This window comes from Apostichopus japonicus, chromosome 5 (assembly GCF_037975245.1).
Source record: "Apostichopus japonicus isolate 1M-3 chromosome 5, ASM3797524v1, whole genome shotgun sequence".
Taxonomy (NCBI): Eukaryota; Metazoa; Echinodermata; class Holothuroidea; order Aspidochirotida; family Stichopodidae; genus Apostichopus; species Apostichopus japonicus.
In genome coordinates, this window is record NC_092565.1 from 17,912,463 (window position 1) to 17,932,770 (window position 20,308).

The window sequence follows — 20,308 nt, forward strand, 5'->3', positions numbered from 1 at the left end:
TTCACCTTTTACCTTTTACCATCAGGTAAGGGAAAACAATATGATAAGAAATTTATATTTCTTCCAACTTCAAGTTCATCGGTCGTTCCTCCATGTAGCAGCAATATGCCAGTAAATATTAATCAAACGTGATCTAATTTGAACTTATTTAAAAGTCATCAAAAAGTAATCAAACGTTTAATAGTAAGGAAAGCATTATTAAGCCACTAAATAATAATAATAATAATAATTATTATTATTATTAAGTGAAGAAGTTTAAGCCTAGATCACGTGATAATTGATTATTCATAGTGTCATTTTACAAAAAGTATAATCACGATATTTTTAAAGATCATAGGTTCTAAGGATTACTTTATATTATACTTACAAAGGATCTTAAAGTAAAATAACAAAATCATTAGCATACATTAGATAATTATGAATATTGAAATGAAATTGCATGCCGTAAATTTAAATTTCGGTGGTATAGGCTGTTTAAGATTCAATTCATGTAAATTAAAGATTTTAAACGTAACCTCAAAATGAAATGAAATGGATTAATAATTCCAAACGGCTCGACAAAATCCATATTATTACAAGTCGATTCGAGAGCAAGGGGTGTGAGATTGTGGGTGCTTCTTGTCCACAGGATCATTAGCGTGTCATTCAGTACGGGTACTATACCTTCAGCAAGTGACAGAGATACAGCTTGTATGTGTGTGTGTGCGTGTGTGTGTGTGTGTGTGTGTGTGAAAGAAGCTCATTTGCATAAATTTCGCACATATCGTTCTTTTTGTTCTCGGCCTTTTGGCTAAGATCATTTGTATAGTATCTGTTCCCTTTCGAGGGGAATGGTGACGGGCGACTTTTTCTTAAAAAGTATCTTTCTGTTACGCGGATCAGTCGTTCGGAAGTTTGGTTAACGTGCCCATATTCTTTCCTGGTTGACTTTTCTTAAAAAAAAGTATTGTTCCTTCTGTTCCCTTTCGAGGGCAATGGTGATACACATCCGACGATGATCACACAGTCACAGTCCCGATGCAAGGGGAATGTGGTTGAGAGCGGGACAGTCGTTCGGTAGTTTGGTTTTCGTGCCAAGGTTCCTTCCTTGGTGACTTTTCTTAAAAGTGCAAACTTTTACCTGACCATGTGTATAGCATATATCCCCTTTCCATTATCATCGTTATGACCATATATGGTAGTCTCGATGTAAGGGTACAGGTCATGAGAATGGATAGAGTTGGCCGGGCTTTATCTCGGGTGGCTAAAAAGTGTCTGTTTTGACAGCTCAGATTACACAATTGACTGTTAATTGTTCACAAATCAATATTTATGCAATTTCATGTTTAGGGAATTATTGTGAGGGAATTTTAACTTTAGAATTGGTTCAACGTGTAGTGATGTCTGAACGTATTATTTCCGTGATGGTGTTGTGGACATACATTCAAATAGTTTATACTTTCCTTTTATTCTGGTGCGATATTTGTGGCCGGAATTAAAGTATTATGTTTTCAAGGAACCAACGTTTTCAACTAATGATACAATATTAACGACACCAGATTGTCACAAGATAAGTAATTCAGCTCAAATAAAGCTGTTAATTATTCAAAACCACGGAAAAACATAATAAAACAAAAGTAAAACCCTTAAAAGGTTTTATTTCAATGTAAGAATGTTAATAATGATAACTAGTACGTTAACTGATATGCTTTCAAAAGTTTTTCGATATTTTAAAATCTACAAAACTACAAAATCATGAGAATTTTTAGTCGATCAGACGTAGGAATTTCAAACCTGAATCTTATTTTTCTTTATTTTTTTTATATTTTTTATGAAAGATGGATAATAAAAGATAAGTTACTTTACCAGTGACGAGTCTTGAAGTAGAATAAGGACGATTGAACATGCAGTACTGAAAGCATCTAAGCATCCTGTTACAATAAAACTATATAAACAGAAAAAGCAAATAAAAGCAAATATTCTAGAATTAATAACTGTATAAACAGAATAAGCAAATATAAGCAAATATTCAAATAATTAATAACAAATGTTGCAATCTTTACAATATACATAAAATAGCATAACTCAATAAATATGAAGGGGGGGGGGAGGGTAAGGGGATGAAGGAAGGTGTTGGTGAGGGATGTCTGTATCCTCGTTGATATTTCAAATCTTCCCATACATGATATTGTGCAAAGAGAAAACGAAAGTATCATAAGCTGTTAAAGTTACTCTCCATCTCATTCATAATAGAGTCAACTGTTGCATGAGACTGAACCTCTTTATCCTACCGTGTAATTCGGTTGTTTGCATAGTATCGTGTCATTGCTTGTACCACACAAGGTCATATTCAGTGAGTTATTTAATCTGCAACGGACCGTGGAAATCCATATTTCTCGGTAACACAGATGATGACATTTACAGACAATAATTTAAGCATGTCGTGTCCTCCAAAAATTCATTATTATAGTTCGAGGACTTTATTTTCTGCACAACTTTAATCACGTGACATTCCCTCTGTTGCTCATGGCATATCTTCTCTAATTATTTTTTACTAAGAGCTTTGCAAAATACGACATTTTATGTAGGCCATATATTGCCTATTAAGTTATCTGTGTATGTTTTGACCTAGTTGCTCATGGACATACGTGTTCCTATCTCACGGATGAATGCCACTATTTCTATCATATTTAACATTATTTTGCCTGTTTGCTGTGAATTTATATCCGAAGACAAATAAGGACAATTTTACTTTGTTTATTATCATCCAATACTGGCCTTACATATTATAAGACCATGATAGCATTGTTGCAGTTGATAGCATTTTCAAGAACAAGCCCTGTTATGTTTTACCTTAAAAATAAAAGAAGAAGCACACGAAAGCAGATTTAAGTGAAATTACAGTTGCATTCGCAAACAGAGTAACACAAAAAAAAAAACTATTACGCGATGTTAAACTTATAGCTCAAAAAAGTACAAACAAACTTTTCAAGATGTATTTCCAAAAGTTGCTGTTCGACATCAAAACTGTAAGCTGCAATCAGTATTTCACCAGATATGTAATTAACTAATAAGAAAACAATCCCTGTTTTATTTGCATTTTTAAAGAAAAACATACGTGAGATATAGAATTGTAATGAAAGATGACGTATTTAGTTCTTAGAAAAAAAAGATTATTTAAGACGAGGATTATAATTGATTTATTTTTTATTGTTTTTTAATTTTTGACAGGTATATACTTGGCTTCCTTGATGATCCTCGTCTCTCTGTCATTGGTTCTTAATGTGAGCGTAGTGATGATCTATAACAAAGGGTTATCCGGGGAGCCTCTTAAACCCTGGGTACGGACCATTCTTCTGAGGGTAATTGCACCCATTGTCATGATCTACATACCAGGACCAAAGAAACTCCGACGAGAAAAGCATAAACCTAAACGTATGAATAACAAGAGACCTAGTCCTACACACTTCCCTAACGTGAATTTCACTCAGATGAAAGCTTATTCAAGATTCGCGGGTGAAAACGATGAACTAGTTTTGAATGGGAACAAATATGGCGGGAAATATTCCCCGGGAATGGAGAATGGTAACGCACACGGAGCGGGAGAAAACGCAGTTATTATTGAACTCAGGCGGATGAATGAATTGTTAGCGAGTATCAAAAACGATAAGACAAGTATGAGAACAACACAGCAACAAGGGAAGACCTCTAACTTGACAAATGATAATATTCGTGAATGGTTGCTACTTACCCGAGTCCTGGATAGACTCTTCTTTACGTTTTATGTTTTAGCGTGTATTCTCGCTTCAGTTTATTTAGTCATACAGATAAATTATAGAGATGAAGAGTATGATACTATTTGATACTTAATTCAGTTTATTAACACACACTTTTAACAGAAAAGGTAAAAGTATAAAAAAAAAATTGTATAGGCAAAAAAAAAAGAAGAAGAAGAAGAGAAATATTAATTTCATGAATGCTAGAAAGATGATTCAAATCGATATTCTTTTCAGAAATAAATCATGATTGATAAATAGACAGGCGTTACAATGAGACATTAAATTATGTGTATACGTGGTTGCTGATTAAGACATGTCATTGAAGCATACTATATCATTCAATTACTGCATGATACATATATTTTATTTCTTATTCAATATTAATACAGTTTAACATTAATTTCTCATTGCATTTTTAATGAAAAGGAAGAAATTTATAAATGGCTAGAATAATATTGTTTTTCATATTTTGATGTATTATGTAAGTACTAGATGCAACATAAATTCGTCCCATGCTTTTATTAGAATAATCAATTGCATGAAAGGAGGGCTACAAACAGCAGTTACATTTAAACATTTTGACAAGTGACGGACGATGTTGATTGATAGTGAAAACTATATATTGTTTTTCAACTTTTCATGAATCGTCAAGAAATTATGATTAAGAGGAAAGGGGAAGAGGGGGTTAAGAGACGAGGAAGGGTAAGAGGAGGAGAGGGGAAAGAGGGCAGAAGACAAGGAACTGCGAACTGGGAAGGGGCTAACGAAAAGGGGAAAGTGGGAAGGGCAAAGGGGGGAATGGGGGAAAGGGGGAAAGGAGGAAAGGGGGGAAAAGAGGAAAGGAAAGGTAATGAAAGGTGAATGGAAGGGATAAAGGGAAGGGGAGCTGGGGGGGGGGGGGGGGATCATACTCTCAGGCGACACAAAATATCAATTCCTCGTCCTATAATGTCATTGGTTATATATAAGATTTCATGATGTATATACCGCATGGATCTAAATTCAACAACACTATCTTAGATCTTTCAAATGGATCTTTTAAAGTCGCAAACGTTGACATTTATATTTTATCTGTAGCTGTATATCACATATAAAATACATTGATTTCATTTTTAAGCGCAATAATTTCTTTTACATGAATGAACGACTCTTAAAATTGTATAACGTATATAACGATAAACGTACTGTGATGTATAATAGTGTTATGTATAGGGCAAATCTCCCCAGTGTAGCAAGCATGACGTCTTTTAATGGCTTCTTGAACGATGTAAACTGAACCTGTATGTCTGCATAAATAACTAGCCAAAGATGGTTCTCGAATTTTATTAACAGACACAAAACATCAAGCTATACACCACAAAAGACGTTTGCTTGAAGCTATCGTCGTCATAAAAAAATTGTAATATTTTAAAGGAAGTCTTAAAAGAGAGTACGGCTTGGATTTGTTATTGTGTTTGATCATTTAAAGAAGGTTATCATTAGTTGCATATGATCTGTAGTGAGCATGGTGCTAGAGATATATTACCCAGGTATATAAACGGGTGTTGTCAGGGAGAGGGAGGCAGGGGTTGGGGTTGGCGGGGAATGTAAGTACTAGATATTTAATATTTTAGAGTTAACTTTAGAATATATTTTTTATCAATATTCAGAGGAATACAAACTTGCGTGTTTCATACCTGATAGTGACTGCTTATGCAGACACCTACTTGAAAAATATATACTCGGAAATAAGGCCAAAACTTGTTTTGCGGTGCGCAAGACTTTTGAGGCAAATATAGAACCAAATGGAAAATCATATTTTGATTGGATTTTCGTAATGTGACTGTCACCGAGCAGCTAATTTGAAACCACCCGCGTCTCCAGTGTTGTTTTTTCCGTTAACAGTAGGACTGAAAAGTCTTTTTCTTTAACTTTAACTTTAAGGCAATGTTGCCGTTAATGGTACTACAAGAATTGTAAATATAAAACACAGAGACCAATAACGTGTGCTTGATATCAATATGAACATTTGTCAAGGACATAATGAACGATACTAAAGCTATAACATCAGTGTATCTAACAATCTGCTTTTATTTACATTTGTGAATTCAATATATCGATATGTTTATATATATATAGTATATAATTTTTTGATTAGTTATACTATGTTGTTGTTTAAAGATATATGCAAATATTGACAATAAAAGTGTTGTTATAAATGAAATTCTGTTGTTAATTTGTCGAACTACCACATCGACTACGTGTATAACAGGCTGACATAACAGACTGACAACTATTGTTCCAAATATAATGGTAAATACCGCAAATATTTTTGTGACATCTATACAGAAATATAGGAAAAAACGATCCCCATTACCTCTTTTCCCTTGCCAAATACGTCGTTGAGGTGTTTATAATTATGAATTGCTTTAACATAATCCAGTACCAAACCTAAACACATCGTCTAATTGCTATAGAAAGGCACAAAAGGTAATTTACTAAGTGTAGTTAGTTTTACCGAAAAACCTTTGTTTTGTCAAAACGAGTTAAAAATGAAATATATACAAATGTTTCACGGTAAAATTCTGTACAATTTGGTATATTACCTCTTCTGTCTAAAATATCGTTGAAGGTTTGCTAATTCATAACGTGAATTGATGTATCGGTACGGTTACAAGTGAAGTATTCCATTAGAGGGGAAATGTTTGTATATTGTGAAAGATTGAAATTCAAACATGTAATAGCTCATTATCAAGTTAAAATTAATTGATTTATAATTTGAGAATAAGACAACTTCACCTGTTCATAAAAAAATGTATAACGTAGACCACAGCTTTACATCAGAATTCACCCGATTCTCAGTCTCCACTGCCCCCGCCTCTCACTGCTTTATCAGTTAAAACTGGTAAAGGTGAGTACACCTTAACCAGTTAAAACTGATGTGTTTATAATTACTTAACCCGTGTTACATTTATGACCAGTTGCTACTGAGAAGGACTTACAAACAGAAAATACGAAAACACACAATCATATGAATAATGATTGACTGGATTAACCAGACTACTCTATAGGTTTCGTCCATGATTTCGTCTATATTTTAACATAAAGTGGATGACACTTTACTGCAAAAGACTTAAAATCGGCAATTTGAACCATCTTTACAAGGTATACTTACTAGTCCAATATAGGGACAGTTTTTTAGACTCCTAACCAGTCATGAGTTGAAACACCCTTTGAGTAATGAATTCGTCTGTTAGTAATTTTTCCACAGTAGCATTTTCTGACAGGTCTAACATGTGTTACGGTGTTATAACATACTTATAGTTTATACTGATTAACGGTTGTCTCTTATTTACAGTACACAAACTGATCAAACCATGTACACCGGTACACGGTAGCATCTGTTGACATGTCTTACACGTGTTACGGTGTTATAACACACTTCAGTTTAAACTGGTTGTTTCTTATTCACAGTTCAAACCGTCAAGCCATGTACACTGGGTGCAAAATGTTCATAATGTTCATAAAGACGGTTGTTGACTGATTATTTGACAAATTAAAGTCCCAAAATAATAATAATAATAATAACCATTATCATGACGTTAGGATATATTTTGTGGAATCTTGTAAATTATACAATGAAATAACTTGCAAAGAAACAAGCCGTTCTCTCTGATGATTATAATCAGCATTTTTTTTTTATATAGACTTGCTATGTTCATTTGACATTTCAGTTTACGATGTTAACAAGAAAGCTGAAACCACTCTGAAGCATAATCTTTAAACGACCTGCGATTCAGAACTTCAGATGATTCCGAACAATCTTTCCTTCAAGCTAAATTGGAGAGCGATTACTATCGCTTCAAAATTACGAAGTTGTTTGAGAGTATAGTTGTAAAATAACCGTGTCAAACGTGTATCAATATAACCTTTTAGATAATCTTACTTTTGTTTGTCACCTAACCTCCGAAACAGCAATAAACATACTATTTTTGCAGACGAACGCCGTTTCTTTTTATATCAACGTAAATTATAGGCTTGCGAGATCTTCCCATGGATTACTATCAACAAACTCCAGTAGGAATAAAGTACAGGCTATTTTAATGTAAACAACAGAACATTAGCCGGAATGATCGAACTTTTGTAACCTCTGGTTGATATAGAGCTTACATATAGAAGACCAACATATCTATGCAGACGTAGAGTTTAATGTTCATTGAGTCTAGGTACAGGCAGAGAAAAGTTGATCATCACGTCCATACTTTACAGGAATGGGAGTAACCATAAAGATCTTGAAGTGTGAACGGTTTTGAGCTCTTTATATCGCTTGCACGACCAGGAAGGTTACGTAAACTTTAGCAAGATAGTTAGAAGGGTTAAAGTCACTTGCTTGAACTATGAAAGCTAAACAGAGTTATGAGTTGAAAATACCGACGGTTTCTCAACGTTCATAAACATAATGAAATTAAATAGGTTGCGTGATAGTTTATGACTATATAATGGCATAAAGTTCAAGTAACCACATCATCTTGAAAGCTGATTAACTTATCAAATTGATTTCAAGTTGGTGACAATTTGTGTATCGATTGCTGTCAAAATAATAACAGCGATAAGAGCATAAAGGTGCAAATGATCACAAATGACGAAGATTTTCATGTACTAATTACGAAACTTGTTAATAGTGATATTTTACGCCAATACGCACATGTTATATCTGATATAAAAGCTATTGATCATTGATTTAATTTATGATGTCAGCGATTCTAAAGGCAAGACGTTTTCCTCTGTAAGCTGTCATATGTACCTTTGACGTTTAACAATCTGCAAAAACTACCACATATATACTATAAGTGATTCTATTTTCAATTGGCGAAAAGGGTTAACTTCAAGGAGCCAACTGATCTTTTTCTGAAATTCAATTGAAAATTTCAACAAAACATTTTACAAAAATCAGGTATATTACTCTATCATTAACTCGTCAAAGTTTGGAAAATGTTTAACCTTGCTAAACTTACAATTCTCCATTGACATGCACAAAAGTTATGCAGACAATTGTGTGTCATGAAAAGCAAAATTTCTGTTTTTTTTAAAATAATAATTGTTAATCATTAGTATAATCCACGTTTCTAAAACTACATCTGTATTTCATTTCATTACGTTAATATGGATATTATATCAAACACTGACTTTAATTCCACATGCAACATCTATTACGAATATACTTTATGTATGGAAATATGTTTGCTGTTAATATAAGCATTTACTTACCAAATATATTATTATGTTAAAAAAGGTGATTTGTTACTATTCTATTTGAGTTTGATGCTGTGTACAAAAAAAAAAAATCATTTTGCTATTACTTCGATCATACACACAATATGTTACATATGTTCCGATATTTCGAGACAAATGTTGGTATACTTGAGCAGTTTATTTTTTTTTTAATTATGTGACCTATTAGTAGGTTGCTACCATAAATAAGAAATATATATATATTTGCCAAATTCAATCTTTGATAATTTCTATGTTCACGTCGAACGATAATTCACATGCACATGCGATAATAATTTTAGTAAACTGAAATGTTACAGGAACATATTTGCTTTGCTGTTAGTCAGATTATAAAATAAGGGTATATATAATGCGATCAACATCATTCTGTTTTCTGCGAATTAATTTGATCATTTAAAGAAAATATTTGATACAATATAGCTTACTGCACTATTTGAGGATTTTAAATAAAACCAAAAATACAAAATTATTATATAAAATATCAAACGTTACCGAACATTTATTTTGATGTTACTTTTGAGCAGTTTTATTGGACAACACAAATGTTGTAATCCTCCATTATCACAAACACGTGAATTGTTTAAAGCTAAACGATGTTATAATATTCATAAACGTGGTCAGATCAGGGAGGTATTATTCCCTCGAGTACGTGAAGTATATGTGTCTGCTCAGTGGTTACCTAGCATCGGATCAAGCTATCGTGCTCACTCGATCTACCAACTTTGAATATTATCATCTGAGACAATGCTCTTCTGGAAAGCAGTGCTTCTGCACTGAGCAGGACTACCCTCATTAAAAATGACAATAATAAAAAATAATAAAATAAAAAATTCATTTGATGTTTTGATCTCTCCTTTCAAATTTGATCCTTTCCAGAAATAGATATACTTCTTGATCTATATTGGCATGCTAGCAATAATTTATCAATACACCGTGTCATGTTATATTCTGCTGTTGCAATTATTGCGCAGGTTTCGTCAGTTCAAACAAAGACAGTTATTATCCACGTGGATGTTGTTTTCATCGTTTTGATCCATATTAATGTCACACCATATAGTGATATTAAAACATTTATGACTGCGGCTGATATGACAACACTAACAGATAACCATCATCACGTTCATCAGATGAACTTCAGCGTCCATGACGACATTATGTTGTTCTCACGATATGCCTATAGTAACTGTGAATAATATCATTTGATTGAAATTATTTCTGGTTTTCATGTTTTTCATCGAAATTAGTCGTCATTAATACTATCATGCACACTCATCATCATCATTTTCTTCTGAATATTTCATTCTCGTGATCATGGATAAGAAAGTAATAAGAGTACCGATTAAAAATAAAATTAAGAACAGTCTGTCCATGACGAGTGCAACCCGTCTCCATTCCGCCTGTTTGTGTTTCTCCTCTCTTTTCCTCTCGCGGGATGACGTCAATTTTCTCGTCTCTTTCAGCAGTTCGCGGAGAAAGACCTCAGAGCGACTCGAAGTAGCTGATTCCTTTCCCGGATGACAAACGTTGTCATCTTTCGTAGCTGTGTCGTTCCCAACACAACCATTCTGCTTCACATTGTTACTCTGTAGAGATGACTCTGTGATGTTCATCAGTTCCTCTACATCCCACATATAGACATCAGATTTTATGCTGACTTTGTGTGGAAGATAATCGCGACGCTTTCGAATTTGACGGAACGGAAAGAGAGTCGGCCCTAGAATACCTAAGACATATTTCCGAACCCACCAAGGTACCGGCATGCAATCTGGCTCCGTGTAGTGAAGATTCAGAATGCCAACCGAAAGAGCAAGAGAACTGCATACCAGCGCCATTGTTGACATGAAAAATTTTCCTGATGAAGAGAATATTGACTTTAACTAATAAATTTCGTATAATCAAATATGTCAATGAAATATTTAATCAATGTCGTGCACAGGGGTTCATTCCTATAAAACGGAATTAACATGAAGTTGACGTAATTCTTGAGTAAAGACAAAAATACATAAATTGTTCCATGCTAAAATCAATATGCAGGGTTTGATCCAAAAAACGAATAAAAAAATAATGAAAACGTCAAGATTGGTAGGCTCTTTCATTTTGTTACACATATTATTATGTGGAGAAGAAACTATTAAATGCAGCTTCTCTTCAAATTAGATGATAGATAAGTAGAGTCAAAACAGGACATTGCATTGTCTTTAGTTTTGCCACAAGTTAACCACAATATGTACATATATTTGGTTAATTCTGTCATGGCTACTAAACTGCTAAACGTTGTCATATGTGGTGATGTTATACTATGCAACAAGCGAAATGAGAGCTTTGAGGGTGACTTCAATTTACTCCTCTGAATCAAAGAAAATATAGTATATACGTATATAGCACTGTTACTATACCGTGAAAACTCATGTCTGCGCATAATCACTTTAACCTGTACTTAACCTAGACGTTTGACGAAGCAATGTGGTAATTGGCGTCCATTTTAGTGTTAATAATGGTAAAATCCCGTGACATTTGACGTATTTTATGAGCTTTTGGTCCTGGCGATGTAATCGATCACCCTTCTCATTTCAATATCATTCCCAACAGAAGGTTGCAAACCTTTGGAGATGAAACGCTATCTACCTTGCAGATTATTTATGAACATGCGTGTCAATTCCCTGGATTAAATAAACATATCAACCGGTTAAATAATCAGTCCCGGCCTATATATATAACAGCACAATTATACAAAATTTAACATTTATATTGAATCGTACTTGGTACGTTTGTGTGTTTTATCTATTGCCCAGGGTTGTAACGACCGAAATGCACAGTTTACAAAACACAAATTTCAGTCTGTGTTTTTTGAACTTGATAATTTATGATTAAATTGTTCATTTCGATTTTAAATAATATATCGCTGATTGCAAAAAATGATATTTGTCACCCGATTCTCATGGCTTTATCAAAACTTTAAAACTGATAAAGGTGAGTACGCGTTAATTCGTTTAAACTGATGTGTATTATAATTTCTTAAAATGTGTTATATTTATGACCTGTTGCTACTTTTGACTTACAATACTGAACACACACGAATCCTATGCATTATGATTGACTGATTAACGGTTGGCTCTGTTCACAAATACAAAGTGATCGAATCATGTACATTGGGTGTTTTGTAGGGAACATCTATCAATTTTTAGGGTCGTGACAAATGTCATTCATTATCACGATCCATGCCGCATTTAGGAGACAGGAGCGGGGGGGGGGGAGGGGCACTGGGGCCACGTGCCCCCACTTTTTCCAAAATAGCAAATGTGCCCTACTGGCAAATATAATGTGCCCCTTTGATGACGAACTGTCTTTTGGATATCTTAAGCCTTTGTTAATTTTAATATTTTAGTTCAATTATTTATTTTTAGTCTGTACATGCTATTTTAAAAATGGCATCCCATATCTTTTTGTAGCACGGTTTACAATAAACGATCTCAATAAATAGTATTGATAGCATATATACTAACACATCATATATATTTAAGTGATATGGCCGGTGTGTATCGGTTCATAGCATAACTAGTGGTGGTTTTGGAATGAGAAAGTGGCCCCCCACTTTTTGGAAGCTTCCTACCCCCTGTATACTATGTGATTATAAACACCCACATTTCAGTATTTTATTAGACTATATAATGTTCCTTTGTCTCCTTATGTTTTGTATGTGTGTTTCAATAACAGACATTACATTTGCCATGGCGTTAATCATGGCGTATATCATGGCGTTAATCATGGCGTTAATCATGGCGTTAATCAGGGCGTTAATCAGGGAGCTAAACAGAATGATTATTTTAGTCAGCATCTTTCCGTTTTTAGTCGAAATAATGCTTTAGTACTTTGTGGTCATTTCGTGCAATTCAGCGTTCATATTGATTAATTTATTGATAAACTGAATATGTATAACTGTGTGCTAACTTATACTAACAAACCGAATAAGACAAACTAACATGTCTATTTTTCTGTCCCATTCTCAATTGTTTTAATTACCGTGAAGAACTTTCTTTGTACTGAACATGTCCGATAACATTATATGGCTAGAGAGTTTTAACCTTATTACTAGTGATTCCATTGAGAATTGTAGTTCAACCTTCCGGCCATATCAATGTTAGTTGTTTACTTCCTTACGCTCACTATACACGAAACACTAATAGATCGGTCATTCGCACCAAACTTTCAACCCTGTCGTGTTGAATTTCTGTCATTATTCCTCAAGGGATATCCCTATTAAGGAACCCAATTCTTTATACTAGTCCATTGCCACGTGTAAAGTTTGACCGTATCAATATATCCAATAATGGAGGCCTTCGTTATGCTCCGTACGGACGGTACGGTGGATCATTCCGAGTATACTATAGTACAGTTAAAGAATGAACAAGCCAACAATATATAAAAACTGTAAAGCAAGCAAAGCGTAATAAGTAATCTCTCAACATTTTCAATTCTTTCAGGAAGGGAAACATATCTACCATATAATTACAACATGAGCGTACCTTTATCTGCACTAACAGTAACACTTCATTTATAATAGCACACAGTATTAATTTCATCAATATTTTCACACCAACTTTACCTCTTAACTATTTCTCTAACTTTGCGGATAATACAAAAGGCTGAATGAAGCAGTTATAAATGTTTAGAGTATAATATATTAGGTTCAAGTCGAAACCCTTGTGGGTTTTGTTTCGTTCAAGTGTAATTCGTCATTTAAGGCTTTCATTAAAGACTGGACGCACTCAAGTGTAACTTTTCTTTTCCGGTGGAGTTGGATTTTGGAAACAACCCCCCCCCCCACCCCCAAAAGGCTAAGGAAACGTTCGATGAGAAGAAAGATAAATATAATTGAAATAGCTTTTTGAAGTCGTTCTAATTTATCACGCAATCCAAATATTTAGGAGATAGTAAAAATTTTATATAAGCAATGATGAAATATTTCAAATTAAGATACTGTAACCGTCTGTTACGGCTTAATGGGCAAAATTTCATGGCTGATTAGCGTGAAATTGTAACAAGTGGTGCGAGTATTAATGAATTTACATTAATAATCTCTTCATATCCTATATATTGCTAATTGGCAATCTCATCACGCCATTGCCTACATGCTACGTATTGTAGACGCGAACGGCTACGAGAAAACGTTAGTTGTGCCAAGGACGTCTTATTCCCTCATGTGTTACTTGTCTTAACCGACGAAGATGGAAAAGTTGAGAAAGCATTATATTGGTTTTCACGTTTGTCAGAAGAGTTTAATAAAATTTAAAAAATCTGTCTTTGGGGTTTGTATTTCTCGGTTTGTGATAATGTGTAGTCTGTAGAAATAATGTGAAAGAACTTATATGTATTTCCACATTAATATCTCAGGTTACTATTTTATGAAGAAGGTGCGTATATTTAATAGAAAAGAAGCAATTATAGAGTCCCTGCATTGGACATGGCATATCATTTTTCTCGCTTACATTTGATTGACCTTGTAAGTCAAAATATCCTCTTTGCATTTTGTACAAAAGAGATGTTAATACGCATAAATGTTCAATATTGTTATTAACGGTAAAACGTTTTTCACGATGAAATGGTGTACGAAGAATGAACATATGGAATATAAATGATATTGAAGTAAACAGTTACCACTCGAAATCAGGATGACCCGAATATTAGTTCTTTTAGGAAGAAACTCATAACTTACTTAATGACTAAAGCTTTTGATTACTTTTATAAATTTATTTGTCATCTTTTTGGTCTGTGAACAAACCTTTTACTTGTTTTTCTGGGCCCCTTGCCTCCACCACCTAGAGTGGAAGTTTTGTATCATTATTAACAAGAAACAGAGAAGATAAAAGGAGATCCTTAAATCTCAATTATGTCACATTTTGGAAATACAGACTAATTAACGTAGTACATAGCAGCAGGTAACAGCATTGTTCGCAGAGTTAATGATGTGAAAAAAGGCACTTTTTCAAATATTTCATGTAATCTCGCAGAGACTTTTAAGCTTTTAAGTTGATCCTTTATTGGCCGATCCTACTTCTTGTTGCTCATTTTAGCCAATGATAAGTGTAAGGCCATTCCTTAGTCATTCAATAATGAGTGATATAAATAATAGGGCCTTATAATAATACTGATGATATTTGAGACAGAAGTCACACATGATAGACATCTCGACATAAAACAATGACTTATGCCCATATATATATATATATATATATATATATATATATATATATATATATATATATATATATATATATATATATATATATATACATATATATATATATATATATATATATACATATATATATATATATACATATATATATATATATATATATATATATATATATATATATATATATATATATGCCGCAGAACTGATTAATATGACGTTTTATAATGTCAACTTTTTACGAGCGGAAGGTGAATAAGAATGAGATCATATACCTTAACTTAACCGAAGACTATATAAGCTGCCTCTCAGCCTCTGTAAAACTGTTAACCTCCTGTAAGGTATCATTAAATGTCACCCATTTTTTGGAAAGTTTGTGTAATTATATCAAATATTTAAATTGTTTACCTTCTGGATATGGCAATGTTTATCGTTAAAATGTCACTAGTTGACATTCTAATCTTCTCATGATAGAGTCAAGAAATTGAGGCTGAAATTGGTTCTGGATAGAGCGTTTAATGCAATTTAAGAAAAAAAAAAAGGATCAGGCTGGCGGATCGAATATCGTTTGACTGAGACAAACTTCGATAATGGCTTTACTCTCATGAAAATATTAGTACTTGATTCGCATAATTATGAATGTAACAACTTCATAGACGTATTCCCGCATTTATGGTGCAATTATGTTCATTTTAATAAATAAAACTGACAACGAGCAAAATTGAAACTGCTTTTTACAATATCGTTTGAATTAACATTTCTGAGAACACCTTCCAGTTACCCCAGTAACGGGGAAGAGTTTGTTATTGTTACAGTAAGTAATGAAAGAACCCAGTGACATTTAAAATTGTTTATAATCATAGAGTAGTGTTTGTAAAGGGGTTACAATGTTTGTGTGTAGTTGACGCAGAATTTCATGAGTAATTGCGAGTAGAGATGAAGATGAGCAAACAGATAATTAGCCGAAGCCTTTGTTTCTGTTGTCATGAACTATTTTATAACTCTAACAGTTATAATTTCTGGTCAGTTCATGCTTACAATAAAATGTTTTCTATAAAAAAATTTAAAGCCATGCAGATAGGAGCCAGGATTCACTCAGCTTGCAGAAGCAATCGGAAAATAAACTGGACGAAATATTATTTTTTATGTAATAACATTTTTGTTGGGTCAGCTAACATGAAAGAAGAAATGCTTTTAATTTTTAAATTTTCTCTACAAAAGAAATCGCCAACGATAAAACGCTACCGCTTGAAATAAGTCAACGATCGTCGTTTTTCAGGATTTATCGTGCTAATGATAAAGACTATCAACATTACCCACACACTGTTAAGTTTGAACCAAGTCCTACGTTTTGCTTGGAGGTAAATGAAAGGTATCTTACCAACGACAGGAACAGCACTTGTCGGTGGCATAGTTTCCGCAACCAACAAAAGGAACACAGTTAGAGAGAGTAGCACTGTTATGCCGAGGCTGATTTTTTCCCCTGACTCAGGTGGTAAAAAGAAAGTTAAGAGCGCCACCATAGACACAAATCCACACGGCAAAATCATGTTAAATACGTAATAGTAAGGACGCCTGGAAAACTTGATCTGTCGAAATAAACACAACAGCAATTTACGGTTAGTGGTTGTATGAGATTAGGAACAGCTCGATGTTTAAAACAATCTTATTACTCCGGATGCAATTATGGAGAAATAAAGTAAACGGAATTATCCCAAGAAAGTGCTATTAAAGCCCCAAAATGGTAATAAAACAGATTATATAGTTAATTTATCGTTTAAGTAAAACTCAGCTTTTTGAAAACAAAACCATTTGTACTTTCAGTCACATTCGGTGTAAGACTGGGATATAGAATACTATCTTAGTCAATTAGTGAACTCATCCCTGACAGTTTGGTCGTTGAAGAGTAAGTGAGTTTCTTGTAAAAGCCTTATCTGCTTCTGTATATATAACAACAATCGTCGTGAACAAAGTGCATTCGAAATGACTTTCAATTCATTAATTGTGTACATGTTGAGTTCGTTGCAATGCTACTGCACTGTAGTTCCATGTGAGTAAAGTTTGTCTTCAATCCATATCCCGATGGTTTATATATGTTACACAACTAACGACTGAAAACCTTAATTTTGATTTTGAGTGGGAAATTACGTTAGTTCATAATACTGTTCTTTTAGACGTTGCTATTCCATTATGTATTCAGCAAATAACAACAAAGACTTAATCAATCTTGTTTGCTGAAATTCAGTATTTCCAATGTTAGCACTTTGTGAATCCGGACAGAAACTGTAATCAAATTAGATGGTTATCTTTCACCGATTATATAAGATTCTTGCTTCCAATTTTCTCTCTAAGAAACAAAGTTAATGAATGGGAAAATGAAACAAAAATGTAGTTTCCATTATGCTTTTTGAATCATAATTACTATCCTAGGTTCAGCATGAAAGGTACCTAGTAAGAATGCGACGTCGGTAGTCACATATAAATCGTAAACAGCTTCCGACTAAAATCTCATCTAAGTTTTCATCCTCAAACCTATCAATCACTGGATAATCGAGGAACCGTTTTTATGGTCAGGTCAATATAAACACCAACATCCTGTTTACACCACACTATCATATATACATATACAGACAAAATATATGTGTCGCCTTGTGTTATTGTGGAAGTAAACATTTTTTTACCAACAGCATTACTCTAAAAGCAGTTGAGTTGTGTCCTGCGCACGAGGAAAAATAATCAGTATGTAGAAAAGTGCAAAATAGTTTTTACATTTTCATATCAATGGGTTCTTGATAAAATAAATTCAAACGAATGTCTTGCGTCCTTTCTACTTCCTTCATATGAGATGAATGATAATTTAGTGACGTCATATGACGTAAGAGTTACAGTTTTGCTCTCTGTGCGAAGCAAGCCTGAATACAAGCACTTCTTTGTAGTGATCCAGTATGTTTCATTCATAGACGTTCAGTTGTGTGATAGTTTTCTAAGTTATAATGAAGCGTCTAAAAATAGAACAGTAATATACCCTAAAGTATTTTTTTCTGTAACGAAACCACCTATCGCCTTTAAGATATATCCGCTAATACTTTACCGTTATAGACCATCTTTGATCCTTACAAGTGCCTCCTGTGACGACTGTATTGTCACAGTCTGTTTCCCAGTAATAGCGCGTAAATCTTCGGGGATCAAATCTACCCAGAGGTTTACCATCTCTGATGTTATATAGGATGATATGGACCGTGCGGAGAACTTTTCGGTTACGATTAATTTCAAATTCGGATGGGAAATGGTTTCCTAAGACCGAAGGCTTAACTGTGATACACGGTAGATCGGAAAATTATGCAATTCTCTTTTTGGTGTAGCATATCATTCATTCAACAAAGATCACGGTTAATTCCGTTAGCAAGTTAAAGCCCTAATTTATCTTCAGGTCGAAACAACAACGTACATGTTCATCTAGTATGTAGGCCTATATACAATTATACGTAGTCATATTGGCGATAGGAATGCTGTCGCATAGAAAACCAAATTCACTGTTCAGAAGGGAACTTTTATACGAATTAGAAAATAAGCAGTATGTTGAATTTCGGCAATAATGAAAACAAAAACGTACTCAATTAAAAAGAAAGGCAAATTTAACCTTGTCTATGTTGAACTGTCTCAGTTCCCTAGTCTACGTTATTGCCTTCTGATCAGTAGTGTCCAGCCCTATCCTAAACCCATGGTGGTCTAACTGGTAAATACTTCCTTCTTTGCCTCGAGATAATACGTTTTAATACGTTGTAGATAACATTTTACACAGTTACAAATGAATTCATTCTGCTTTCAATATTTTACTCAAGAGTGTTTTAAATGATAGGGATTTGTAGTGTCATATATAACGAATTAGTTATTCACACTGAGCAACGACTTTGAAGAAAATATATGATATTTACTGCATTGTAGGATATAATATGAACGGTAGATGTACAAGACTTCCGGTTAAAGCCTGCATATATTATAGTAAGTAATATGTTTAGTTTTGTAACTCAAGAGGGCTTGTGAAAGGAATTGACAGCCTGGGAAGAGAGGGAAGCAAGGGAGTAGGAACCGGGGGGCTGGGGGGGCGCCAGCCCCCCCCCAGTGAAAAATGTGGAGGGCGGAAGTATCATTCCGCACCCCCGCTTCGCAAGTCAGAAAACCCCTTTTTCATTTCCAAATGAGAAAAAAAATCTCTTTTGGAGCACCAAATTGCATCTAAGGCCTGGTGAAAATACAAAATTAAGTTTACAAAATGGAGTGGGTGTTGAAGTGTGCTATATTGCACCAAATTGCATCTGAGGCTACCTGGAAATGCAAAAAAAATTCCAAAGGGGAGGGGGACACCCCCTCCCCTTAGACCCCTCCCCCAGGCCGGCCATCAGTCTTCAGCCCCCACTCAAAAGTACCTTCCTACGCCACTGGAGGGAAGAGAACCAATTTCTTATACGTTTTAACAACATTACAAAGTTATCATTAGAGACGTCTTTGTGGTTTCTGACGGTGGTAATGCAATTCGAAAGTGTATACTCACTGTTATTCTGGAACATCAAATCTGATGTAATACTTTTCCGGAACATGATATGGTTGTTTACATTAATTTAATCGTTTTCCAATCATGCATTTCAATAACATGTATGTAAATGTAGCTGTCACATCGACGTGGTAGGTACAAGTCTGTGAATAATTTGATACTATGTTCACACTACACCGTTTCCATGGGTAGGAGGCTTTTTCAAAACGTGCATTGAAATTGTTAAACCACCGTCACATCCGTTTGTCTAATTATGTATGACGTCACGTTTACATCAGAATGCATATACGTAATCAACCAAGCGCATATAGGCGAAAAAACCTGATATCTTAACTTTTGGTTTGTACTTCTAACAGTACAGTAACAGGAAGAACAATTAGTTCAGTATAATATATTGACTGAACATCATGATCATACACCTGCTAGAACTCTAGTATATAATTCAGAAAAACACTACATTTGTTGAGGAATATTTTGACGTTGCATAATAGCGATTCACTGCAGATATGATGTGTATGATACCGAGTTATTCAA

The 20,308-nt window shown here is 34.1% G+C and overlaps 2 protein-coding genes across 4 annotated transcripts in view; one reads left to right on the plus strand and one right to left on the minus strand.

Moving 5' to 3' along the window:
* The window catches only part of LOC139967900 (neuronal acetylcholine receptor subunit alpha-7-like), a 93,721-nt gene extending 87,760 nt beyond the window's left edge, over nucleotides 1-5,961 (plus strand). For both annotated transcript variants that reach the window (XM_071972095.1, XM_071972094.1), the window contains one exon: nucleotides 3,211-5,961. In XM_071972095.1, the coding sequence (XP_071828196.1) occupies nucleotides 3,211-3,842 (632 nt within the window). In that variant the 3' untranslated portion in view covers nucleotides 3,843-5,961. The remainder of the gene's footprint in view (nucleotides 1-3,210) is intronic.
* Nucleotides 5,962-6,099: 138 nt separating this feature from the next.
* LOC139967901 (neuronal acetylcholine receptor subunit alpha-9-like) overlaps nucleotides 6,100-20,308 on the minus strand; it is a 64,615-nt gene continuing 50,406 nt past the window's right edge. For both annotated transcript variants that reach the window (XM_071972096.1, XM_071972097.1), the window contains exons 7-8: nucleotides 16,604-16,811; nucleotides 6,100-10,881 (exon numbers count right to left, since the gene is read on the minus strand). In XM_071972096.1, the coding sequence (XP_071828197.1) occupies nucleotides 10,289-10,881; nucleotides 16,604-16,811 (801 nt within the window). In that variant the 3' untranslated portion in view covers nucleotides 6,100-10,288. The remainder of the gene's footprint in view (nucleotides 10,882-16,603; nucleotides 16,812-20,308) is intronic.